Below are 13,171 nucleotides of genomic sequence, written 5' to 3'. Positions count from 1 at the left end.
GTGTCAGGAGTCCATTAGGCTTCTGGAGTCCATTTCCAAGGTAAAAAAGAAAAATCAACATTTGCAGGTCAGTAGTTTTTTTAAAAATATCATATTTCTGCGTAGCATTTACATAATCAGGACTGAATGATACCAGCGTCTTGTAATACAAAGATTTGCATACAGAGGCCAGTTAACCAGAACAAACACTTTTGTTCAGGCTTTTGATCCAAATGAAGGCAATATCAAAGGAGGTTGCAGGAAGAGCAACATAATACTGAAATTGATGAAATCGAATCAGAAGCCGAAGCAGAAAACGCTCGTGCAGAAATTGAAAATGTGTATTTTTTGGCTTAAATGAAAGCACTTGTTTCAAAGCATGGAAATAAAGAATCAGCTGCTAATAATAGTACTAGCGGTAGCGCACAAGTTAAATTACCGGTCATACAGTTGCCTGCATTTGACGGGAACTGTAAAAGTTGGCTATCATAAGGACACTTTTAGATTTCTCTTATTCACGAGAATAAAGACATTTCAACAGTTCAGGAGTTTCAGTACCTTCGAACTTCTCTTAGGGGCGAAGCGTTAAACCTAATTGAAAATTTGCCACTCACCGAAACAAACTTGTCAGTAGCATGGCTATCACTCGTCGACAGGCGTTCAAATAATAAGATAATTGCTTCTTCTTTCATTCACGAAATACTACAAATCAAGCCAATGTATAAAGAAAATATAAGTTAACTTCGCGCTTTTATAAGCACGGTTGTTAGAAACATAAATACGCTACAGGCATTCGAACCAAACATAAACCACACACACGTAATTTTAACCCAACACTTTGTATCAAAATTAGACGCAACAAGCAGAAAATCGTGGGAGTTTAAAAATACGAATTCCAACTTTTCTGCTTTACCAGAATTGTTTTCGTTTCTAGAGAAACGATGTCAGGTGTTTGAGAACATGAGAACTAGTGCTGACGGTGTGAACCAGGGTAGTACCGTACAAAACGAACAAACAAAAAGTATTTAGTCATCAAAAAATTATTTATCAATATTTTTAAACGCATGTTAACTTTGTAATAGACAGCCTCCCTTATATTCTTGTTCATATTTTGTGAATGCTGAACGCAGCCAAAAATTAAAGTGCATCCGTAAAAATAATTATGCATGAATTGCTTGAAAGGTAATCATTTCTTGAAGAATTGAATTGTAAATCGAGAGGTTGTAAAAAGTGTTCCAAAAGGCAGATTACATTATTTCATGAAGATGTACAAAAAATAGTGTGGTTACCAAGTGCAAGCAATACCGCGGCGCAAGAGCGTAGTGACAATTCAAATTGCAGTGAAAATTTAGGGCAAGTGTCATGTTGTGCATTAAACGCTATGCCTAACTCAAGGGTGTTGTTATCTACTGCAATAGTAAAAGTAAGGGGTAACAAGGGAAATTTGGTTCTTTCTGGCGCGTTTGTAGCCAGTGCTAGTCAGACCAATTTCGTAATAGAGAATTTGGTGCAACAATCGAACATCAAACGGTATAGATAAGACAATCTAATTCAAGGACAAATCAAGTAATATTTAACCCGTTAGTGCTCAGAATTCCCCAGTGGTATTTTGAAAAGTTTCTTTTCGCCTATTTGGTCTCAATTGTACTCTAAAATAGAAATTAGAATATTTTTGAAAATATTTAATTTTTTCTTGTTTTTCAGGCCGGCAACTTAAGTTGCCAAATGGCACACACATATTCAAAACAGGGCACATTTTGGAAAGTTACAATTTTAAGGGAGAAAATACACTGCGAAAACATAACTATTAAAATCAAGTTAATCCTTCCTTTACAGACCTTCAATCCTTCCTTGTGGAGTCTGAAATCAATCCAGTTGAGTCTTTCTCCTCAAAACACATTGTAGCCAAAAAGAGTGCTAACCTTATTCAACACATCATACAAAGAAAATGCAACGATGCAATGACGAAACAAACTCCAAAGTAACTTCATGGTTAAAAGCTGCAACGTCAATCCATGAATTTCTGCGCTATAACGAAAAATTGTCGTGGCAACTTAAGTTGCCAAGGGGACACAATGGGTTAATACAAAGTACGCTGTAGATATTCGTGTCCATTCATGTGTTAACACATGTTCATTGAATATAAGTTGTGCAGACCTCCCTCACATTACAAGTAATCTACCAGAAGAAAGAATGAATTGTGGCTATTAGAACATTCCCAAGGACACTCTTCTGGCAGATCCTACTTTTAATATGGCTGGAGACGTGGATATTCCTTTGGGTGAGGAAGTATTCTACATAATTATGAAGTACGGGCACAAAACACGGGCAGGTGATTTTCCAGTGCCTCAGGGGACAGAATTGGGATAAATTGTGGCAAGACACATTCCTCAAGAACGTGACCCCCATATTCCATTAACAACACGGCGTTTCATTGTACGATTGCCTTTGCTTGAAGACCGAACAGTTTTAGGCGATTCTTACCATCAGACAATGGTTAGATTAAAGCAATTGGAAAGAAGATTTGACCAACATCCGAACTTTGAAGCTAAATATACATAATTCATGCGACAACATGGAGATCTTGGTCACATGGTAAGAATAGATGAGAGGATGTCAGCGTTGCATACTATTTGCCACATCATATTGTTTCTAAGCCCACCAGCTCTACAACGAAGAAAACCTCGGCGGAAAAAACTTCAACGACATTCTCTCAGATGGTCCTACAATACAGCAAGATTTGTTCTCTATCATTTTGCGCTTTAGAACTCATCTGTAATATTCACTGAAGATATTGCTAAGATGTATCGCATAGTCAATGTTCATCCAGAAGACACGCCATTAGAAAGTATATTGTAGAAAAGATCAAGAAATGAACCTATTGAAGTTTTTGAGTTGAAAACACTGACGTATGTTATGTGCTTCATTTGTGGCCACAAGATGTCAAAAAAAATTGGCACACAAAGAGGAGTATAATTACCCTGTAGCAAAAGAAATATTACTTCGAGACACCTACATTGACGATCTCTGTAGTGTCATGAGCAACATAAAGCAATCTCTAGAGGCCCAGAATAGCAACGGGGAAAATTTGAGACAAGCTGAATTTCTGCCAGTCGTGGAGTCGAACTAGAAGTGTACATTCCCAAAAGCCCCAGCCCTCCCAATTGTGCTTTACCCTCTACTCCCCCTTTAACATCCGATTGGTAAGGTTTCCGATTATCACTCATATCTCCGTTATTATTAATCCGATCTTCAAACTCTTTTCACACGTTTCTTTCTTGAATCACGATCTAGAAAACGCTATTCTTAACAATTTTCGCTAAGTATAATACTTTAAGAGAAATTCATGGAAATGTAAAATTTTGCATTTTTATGTGTACTTTTTCCATTTTTTATCTTTTAATTTGTAGTAAAATTGATTTTATTTGATAATTTGTAGTAAAGCATCAAATAAATTTGTAGACCACTTCTTTAGCTCTAAAATAGTGTATATATTAATATACTTTGAGGTATGGGAACGTGTGCGTGCTCACCATTATTACAAACTTTGCAGTGTTGCCGCGTCCCCGCTCGCCTCGTTTACTTCAAATACCGTAGCATAAAATCGCGTGAACTACTATGTAATATCCAAAAGTGTGTTCCTTTCTTTTTTTTCTGGCTTTGTTGGCAACCTGAGCTTTGACACTCACGGTCCCTGCCTCAAGCCACATTCACTATCGTTCTTAATTAACGATGATCGTAAATAATTTTTTTCATATTTGGTGGAATATATTTCTCCAATTTATCTCAATTTCGTGTATCTTATTTGTCACTTTTTGTTCAGGGGGCTTCTGCCCCTAACCCATATGATATAGGGTTGTTCCATTATTCACTACGTACGGACCCGCCGTGTCCCAGACTGAGAGCTGGCACCTGTGAATTAATTGACAATATTATCTATTAAAAATAATTGGCATTCACAGAATCAGGAACGTCTCACCTACCGCTAGCTAATGATACAATTTTGTGTTTCTTGTACATGTTACGATCGTTATTCATTTCTTGACTTTCGTTTACACATCATCCTATCAACAATTCTTAATTCCTGTGCATATTTAAGGTATACAAAATATAAATGTTATTATTCATAATCAGTTGTGTCTTGATCTTCACCCATGGTTGCTGCGTTCTGACATGAAAGACCATTAGAATGTTCGTACATAGCTGAACGATTTATATCTGACAACACAATAATCCCCACAATCATTTTTTAAGAACACGACACTAAACATAATAAATAGTCTGTTGCAAAAGGCTTTGAAGAGGTAAGTGGTTGAACAGCGTTTCTACCTTTTACATTTTCTCTTATTGACTCTAGCTTCCATCCGTGTGTCCAAATCTTCTGGAAAGTATTACGGTATACTATTTTGACATTCGTGTATAGTTCTAACAACTGGCGTGTTTTCAAGAGCTCAGGGTATAAGTATAAAAAAGGATGAAATTAAATAGACTTCGAGCAATGAATAAATAAAAAGTTTTCAATTTAAAAGTCACATTTAAGTACAAGGTGCGTCCAAAATCTATACTACTTACTGAAAACTTTATCACAGTAAAACTATTAATTAACCATGGACTGTCCTAATAAGCACAAACATGACTTAAAAAACACCACTTACGATGCAAACCATTCGAAGCACTCCATTATTATTCTGAAATATTGAAGTCAACTAAACAATTCGCAGGGAGCGGCTGTCCGGTACCAGTGTGTGTGGTACTAGTAAGCACGCACTTCACTCTCTTAAGGTGCTCTTTTACACGTTTCCATACCTCTAAGTATACTAATATGTACATCGTTTTAAGGCAAAAAAAGCGGTCTAACAACTATTATTTGAAGCTTTTCTACAAGTTGTCGAATACACAAAAGTTAAAATATAAAAACGGAAAAAAGTACATATAAAAATGTAAATCCTTATACTTTTCTACGAATATCTCTTAAGATGTTAGACCTAGCGAAAATTGTTAAGAATAACTTTTTCTAGATCGCGATTCAGGGAAGGAAAGTGTAAAAAAAAGTTTGAAGATCGGATTAATAATATCGGAGATATGAGCGACAATCTGCAACCTCGCAAATTGGATGTTAAAGGGAGGGAAGCGGAAAGCACAAGGGGGAGGGGCCTTTGGGAAATTGTATCTCTAGTAGGATCCTAACAACTGGCAAAAGTTCAGCTAATCTGAAACTTTTAATGACAATCATGGATTTTTTTCCTTTCATTCCCTGGGCTAAGAAGCAGTTGATAGAATTACTGCGAAAAGAAGGTTTCACACTTAGAAAATGGACTTCGAATGATCCAAGGTTATTTGAATTCATCTCGCCATAGCTTCGAGAAATGCAGCGTCCAATATCCAAATCCATGAAGGCCAAGGCGTCAAGAGATTAGGATTGTCATGGTATCCAGAGAAGGACATATTTCTCGTTGAAAGCTAGACGTTAACAATGAAAGTTCAAGAGTGCATTACTAAACGCCAGATTGCTTCAATCATTGCCTCTATATTCGATCTATTAGGGATAAATTCACCAGTTGCCATTTCATACTAACTATTTTTGCAAGAATTGTGGTTGCAAAAGGTTCAATGGGACGACAGTATACCGACGGAATTAGCAAAGAAATGGTCCCAACTGTACTAGCAACTTTCATTAATTAATCAGATAAAATTTGACATATGTACTCGTTGAAGGAGACATAAATGAGATTCAGATTCATGGTTTTTCAGATGCTTCTCAAAGTGCATATGGAGCTTGTATTTTTATGCGATCGAACAATCAACAAGGAAAAATATGTTATTATGTGCTAAATCACGTGTGACTCCAGTAAAAAAAAAATCACTCTCCCACGCCTGTTTCTTTAAGTTAATTAGCTCGAAGTCAAGTGCTCCGCAATGTGTAATGTACACATTGGTTATCAATTGCATGTCATTGCAAAATAGGAAGCTAAGTTATTAGATTGTTGCATTATTTCCGAAAAATTAGTAATGTCCGAGTTTTTCTGTTATTTAAGGGGTGTGTATGTCTCTATTTAGGATAATAGTAATCTTTGTTTAAAAAATGTTTTTAATAAATTGGAAGAAAATGATAATGTAGTTTCTGCATAGAGTAGAGCAGAATGTGTGCCATATAAATGTAAACGTTAAGCAAGTGATTGACAATATAATTGATAACGCCAGATGATATACTGGAACTTCCACATACGCTACATACTCTCTCAAAACCATTGCGTATTCTCCGACTCTACACTTTAAAAGGGCAAGAGAGTTGTAAGTGATGTATCAACGTTCTACTAACAGTTTGTGAGCCATACTTCGTACGTTAACATATTTTATGCTATGAAAGAAGAAATTATTATCTGAATCGGTATGGTAGGAATTAGAAAAAAAATCAACGAAAGAATTGTCGTTTCGGCTTATGTAAGCTGAATGTACTTCTTCAAGAGACTGCTTAGGGTGATTTATATCTTCGCAAGATAGGATATATTAGTGAATTTTTGTAGTCAAAACACATGTTTTCTTTCAAATGATTACCACGTATTAATGGCAAGCAGACAGGAAATCAAGTAACTATAAGTGTTTTATTAATGTCCCAATACTTTCTGTCTATGCCCATTCTTTTGAGTCTGGTAGAGGAAATGATCCAAAACAAACTTCTTAAAACCATTATATCTTTCAAGAAATGCTAGGCTTGCTAGGCTTTACTTAGTACTTCACTTAAACTTAAAACTTTTAATGACTTTTTTTCTGAATCTGTCTTACCCTGTGCTTCGTACTGCATAAATAAATGAAATTTGTTTCTGCAAGGTCTCAAGCTTACTTGTCAGTGCGTGTCTTTTAGACAATGCATTAATCTATGTATTTTAATCCTGTTATTTGTATAAAGCAAAGAGCGAGGTTTGTGAGATATTGCAGCTGAACGTAACTCCAACACGCACACACTGGTAATAATATAGTATTTGTTTCTCTGTAAGATTATTATTCTGCTACCTACAAATTTTAACTTTTTGTGTAAGAAACTATATATTTCTTTCTCTGTTTTTCTTCAGGACTGGGAATAATAAAAAGTCTGGGCCATCTAGACTTCTATCCAAATGGAGGGAGCCGGCAGCCCGGCTGTCCAAAAAGTCCCAATGACTTTACCAATAATTTATTTCAAAACTTGGATGGCCAAGGTGGACGTCTATGTAATCACTTGAGAGCTCTAACTTATTACATGCATTCGCTAATATTAAAGAAGTGTGCGTTCGTTGGAAGAGTTTGTAACAGTAAACCGGAGTATACTCAGGTATCAAATGAATATTATGACAATAGTAATATTATTTAAGTTATTTTTGTTTCTAAAATGAATTTAACGTAAATTCTAAGTTATTTGTTTAACTCTTTTTGTAGCGCCAGTGAAGTTTTGAGCTCTGGTCTTGAAAGAAAACATTGCCTGTAAAACAAATATAAAACAATCTTTATCTAAGCAAGAACTTATCAAAGAAACAATAATGGTTTCATGGATGATGCCATTTTAATTACACCATGACTTAGAATTTGTGGTTCATAACTGACAAATACAAAAGATAAAGGAATATGCAGTTATAGTCCTATGCCAATACACACAGTTAGTTATTTTAGTAAGCAGTGACATAATGTGGAGATGCAATGGCAGTGCGAATGTGTCACATCGAATCTCTTGACACGACTACTCACTTGTATCTAATTCTCAACGATATCTTAAAAATCCTAAGGACCCTATCCTAGAAATCCGAAGAGAGCAAATACGAAGTTTTCAAAGTTTAAATTGGAAGATGGGAGATCACGAATACACTCGGCCGGAACTAAAGAGCCTCTATCATAGAACACAATGTAATCTTTCTTTGTTTCCTTCTGTAGTAAAGATCCCCACTCGTGAAGTTAACTTCAGTTGCATTTAAGAAGGTGAAACTATATGAATGGTCTCATTTACCATACATTAGAAACCCGCTTATTTGCAAGTTCTTTGCTTGCTCTCTCAGTTGTCAACGTCACAACAGGATTCTGACTGGCTGGTAGCAGTTTAAAAAATAAATAGAAGACCAGTGAACGTTTCCCTGTGATTATTGTGCATTCAGATACACAACGTTTGTACGTGGTGCAGTGGTTTGTTTACCGTATTACAGACAATAAATAAAAGGAAAGAGGGAAACGAAGAAAAACATATTTAACATTAAATAACCCGTATCTTTTTTTATGTTTACATCCTTTGTATTTCGAGTGATGCTATTCGTTTTAATGGTTAATACGATTTCTTACTAATTTCTGTGTACTCTTTTGTCTAACATACATGTTTCCGCTGACAGAAATGATAATTTGACATCCCTGCAATTCCTTTTGACTACTTGTAGCTGTGCAAATATAGTTAATTAATTTATTTCTTTATTGGCAATTAATCATACAGACGGCCTTTAGCCTTTGCCGAAAGTAGCATAAAATTAGTAATCTCCTAATTGTACCATAACATATCAAGTTTATATTTAACATTCATCCACTACTACTGTACACTGGTAAAATATTCCTGTTATCGTTTTGTGGATACAGTCTTGTCCGTTCATGTTACATTAAACGTATTGATTCAAAGGACACGCAATGACTAGACCAGCATCCATGAGGAAAGTGTTAGCTGGACTCACCGTCAAATGCTGTGTTCGAAATTAGCGTAGCGTGGCAGTCCAAAACATAAAGCTGGCACGGGAATGGAAGGAGGCAAATATTGCCAACAAACGGGCTATATCCAAAAGGTTGCCATAAATATTTTATACGTCTTTATGTATTCCTAATTATAGTTTTATTGGCAAAGTAATTGTGCATTACATTCTAAATTCTCAGAAACTGTGACGTGTCTAGTCGACTTGTACGAGATGCTAGCTTAAGAATAAAAGACAAAATCGTGAGTTTGAGTTCCGTTTGGTAGAGAATAGGTGTTTGTGTAACATATGTATATTAAGAGTATACAATGCTATTCTTTAAGTAAGAAACCTAAAGTTTTTACTTATCTTTTCCTAAGTTATCACGACATATTTAATATGAAATATATTCATCTCACACTGATTTGAGGAGGAGAGCGTGCGATAAATTGTTCTAAAATATAAGGCTCGTAAAAGATATAAATTATATTTAATTGCGAGTGATTACTTTAGTATACAGGTTTATTTATTATTTCTAGCAGGGTGGTTGAGAAGGAAAAAGCGAAAGTTTTTTTTTCTGTTACCTTTTACTTTAAAGGTAGAAAGTTACCATTGCTTATAATTCGTAATATAAATAGGGAATACAGGATAGTTTTATAAATATCAACTAGCTTTCAAACAAGCCTATCTGTCGTTTTCTTCCCGGGTGGGGGAGCGGTGAGCTGATGGCAATGTTTCATTAGGCAGCTAGCTAGACAAACATTGCACTGATGATTGTCCGGGTATCACCCAGTGTTGATCCACAGAGGGGGCGCGGGGCTCGTGCGCCCCTCCAAGAGGAGTAAAATACATAAAGTAGTCTCTAACGAAGCGCTTGTTCAAAGGCTGTGGGAAAAAAGGTTTTAAAATTTATCTCAAAAGGAAGATTCTGAGTGCGTTCTCCACTCATTGCGGATGATGTATGCGTTTCCAGCTCATGGTAATCCTGGATTCTCTCGTGTTGAACAACATTGTTTTACCAATGCCGCCTCCAGAAGTGCGAGAGATAAATACGTATTATGAAACACTGGAGTCCACTTTTTTATTTATCCAACAAAATATCGAAAAATATCTCAAGTTTATATTTTATACCTGCGCCTCCTTCAATAATTCGTGGATCCACTCCCGGTATCGGCGCTAGCCAATTAACTGCTAATAGTCATAGCTTACATTTTGAAATATTTTCAAACGTTCTTTGCATAAGGAACATTTTCCGTATTCTTTTTCATTCGCTCTTGCGCCCTTTTACTGTGCTCCCTGAAGCAACTGCTCGCTCGCTTTATTGTAGTTACGCCGCTACTTGCAACCCCTGAGTGTTTCAACGAATGCATTTTTTAGTAATTATATTAATTTCACTTTTGAAAAGGTGTAACCACTACGTTCTTTTTAATTTAAAAGTTTTTTTACGATTTATACGTAGTCAATGCTGAACAAAGTTTCCATTTTTATACGTGACAATAGTAGCTTTCAAATAATAAAGGACCTGAATGATAAAGATGTTTCAACCTTCCATTAAAATTTCTGTGGGCTTCTCTGAATCTGGATATATTGTTTTATAATGAATAAAGGGATATCAAACAGCAATTTGAGAAATATGATTTGCATAAAACCCAAAATCGTCTTATCAGTTGGTTTACAAAGAACTAAACAGCTGACCTTGAAAAAAAATAAACGGAATGAAATCTTTGTTTTACGTCCCACGTTTATGCCGGTTAGGATAAATGAGACGGAGATGATGGCAAATGAATGAAATGGTGGAATGAAGAAAGTGAGAGTAAACTGCAGAACAAGAAAACCCACGAGCACTGTGTTTGCCCATCACAGTCCACACGGCGCGAGCTGGGATCGAACCAGAGACCCCAAGCACCGGAGGTGAACGCTCTACCACTGAGCCACCGCGCCCCCAATGACCTTGTTCGAGGTTTTTTTTAGCACTATGTTACAAAGCATAGAAACAAGTAGAAAGTCACGTAACGTTTCGCTGAGCCCCTGAGGGCATGTTCAGTGCCAAGATTGGCATTCTGTCAATATCTTTTGTAGCAATCAGTCATTCACACAGGTTCATTCCAAACATTTGGATACAACTGAGACTTATCAAACCATATTGTTGTATATAATGGATGAAAATCGTAAGGACCGCATTTTAGCTCTTGTCAATGTCGGCTTTAGCGTTACACAAGCAGCGATACATGTTAGAGCTCCCACAAGGACTGCTCAACGATGACTAAGGCGATATCGTGAAACTGGAGAATCTGATAGACCTCCAGGAAGTGGGAGAAAACGTGTTACAACACAAGAGCAAGATAATTGGCTTATTGCTCTTGCACAGCAGAGACCACACATGACCTCCCGGCTACTGAGACAGATATCAAATTTCCCTGCTTTTCTATCTACTGCTACAAGACGGCTTAAAACAGCGGGCCTTCATACTCGTCGTGCTGCATGAAAGGAAGTCCTTTCACAGGATCATATTAGACGGCGTCTTCAATTTGGGGAGGCGAACAGGCATCGGAATTGGAACGGTGGGATCTTCACAGATGAATGCGTGTTCGTCTCTGAATGTTCAGAACCAATTGTCGTGTAGAGACCAAGAGGAACCAGGTATGATCTACGATATGTATACCAAAGACGACACTGTGGGCGTGTTTCGGTGTCAGTCTGGGGTTTCTTTCTGTAGAAGAGCTTAGGAATACTCCATCAGATCGAAGGACGTCTAACAGGTGAACAGTATGTGCACATTCATCGGAATATCATGCTGCCATTTGTTTGAAAGCATTATCCTGATGGAGTGACAGATCACCCGTCCATGTGTCTCGGATAGTTCAAAATTGGCAGGCGCAGAAAGCTTATGTGAATGTTGTGGATGGCCCCGCGTGGTGCCGACATGACCCCGATCGAGAATATGTGGGCGGCAGTTAAAAGAATTATGAAGGAACACTGGCTTAATCCGTTAACCACTAGAAAAACAGAATCGTGGAATTTAATTTATGATGCCTGGGAGAAAACTGCTGGAAACGAACATTACTTTCTGACTCTCATTGAAAGGGTGTCGAGAAGGATTCACGCGGTTATTAATGCTGAGGAACATGAGACATTCTATTAATTGAACAATCAAAACAGCCCTTTTCAGGGTAACAAATATATCCCAGAAGATTTCTCACTTGACTTTAATGCAGATGTTTCAATCTTTATATAGAAGAAACCATATTCTTAAAAAACGCTGCTAGCAAGATTAGAACTTAGAACACTTGATTTGAAGCTCAGCGCCCTTCCATACTTCATGGCACCTCCGTCAAGGTTCACTGGACGGAAGTTTATTCTACTTACCTGTGTCTTGGAAGAGCACATTGGAATAGCTTGAAAGTAGGATTCTTGAACGAAAGTCTAGTAATATAAAAGCAGACATTACGAAAAACGAAATTATCACGTATCTCTGCTTACTTCTTTCTCAAATCAATAGTAAACATAAGAAAAGGTGCTATCTGTTCTACTTTAAAGTTACTATTCAATACACCGTTTTACAATTTAGGTAATACTATAATGTTTTTATTGTTTCTCTTCTCTCTCCGTCTTCAACGTCTAGATCTATTCAGGAGTTTATAGTAAGTATTAAAAGGTAACATATTATTACAGTACCACTGCGACATTGTACGGTACAATCGGAAATGTAGGGGATTGTAAATCTAAAGCTTCGAATAAGTTTGATTCGAATCCTGATATCGGATTCTTTTAAGAACACATTATGCATCACTTTTTTTGGATTTTGTAAGCAATTCGTCTATTAATTTTGGTTAAATCACATATAATAATAATAATAATAATAATAATAATAATAATAATAATAATAATAAAATGAAAACTCTTTTCATTACTATTATTTGCATGAAACAACACAATCCTCTTTATTGGTTTTATTCCTCACTCCTTACAATTGAACTTCATATCAAACACACATGCGAGCACCTGTTACATTTGAATGGTAGGTTCCATTCTTTGCAATTTGTCTGTTGCATGAACACAAATTCTCAACAATTACATTGTAAATTTTTTACTGTTATATTGTAACATATTGTTTTAATATGCGCAAATTCTGAAAGATTTCTTTAATTACTCCATGGCGTAAACATCGCCAAAACCCGTGGCCCCCTTACCGATAAATGTCTTTCGCCGAGATAGCAACAAGCCGAAGGATTGTCTCTGGTGTGCCACTGGTTTCAGGGGTTCGTCGAGTCAAAACTATATCTATAGTCGGGGTGTTGAAGTTACCACTACGTAAGAGTAGGGACTTCATTTTGGTCCGCGCTTTTTCGGTTCGTTTCGGAGAATCGCGAAGGGACCAACACGAACTATCAACAGTCATGTGCATATGGTTATTATTATATGTTACTTTTCTTTAACGAATTGTTCCTAAAGTGAGCTCCCGGGGTCAAGAGTAAACCCTGGCTCTACATCATGGAGTAACAAATGTTGAGATGAGTGCG

At 36.6% G+C, this 13,171-nt stretch overlaps 1 protein-coding gene across 1 annotated transcript in view; it reads left to right on the top strand.

Moving 5' to 3' along the window:
- The window catches only part of LOC145669127 (inactive pancreatic lipase-related protein 1-like), a 265,962-nt gene that overhangs the window by 155,679 nt on the left and 97,112 nt on the right, over positions 1 to 13,171 (top strand). The window contains exon 8 of the mRNA XM_081737472.1: positions 7,050 to 7,288. Within this exon, the coding sequence (XP_081593598.1) occupies positions 7,050 to 7,288 (239 nt within the window). The remainder of the gene's footprint in view (positions 1 to 7,049; positions 7,289 to 13,171) is intronic.

The sequence above is a fragment of the Thermobia domestica genome, chromosome 13, assembly GCF_964235325.1.
Source record: "Thermobia domestica chromosome 13, izTheDome1.hap1.1, whole genome shotgun sequence".
Taxonomy (NCBI): domain Eukaryota; kingdom Metazoa; phylum Arthropoda; class Insecta; order Zygentoma; family Lepismatidae; genus Thermobia; species Thermobia domestica.
Note: the sequence above shows the minus strand (reverse complement) of the source record. Positions and strands in the feature narration are given on the sequence as shown.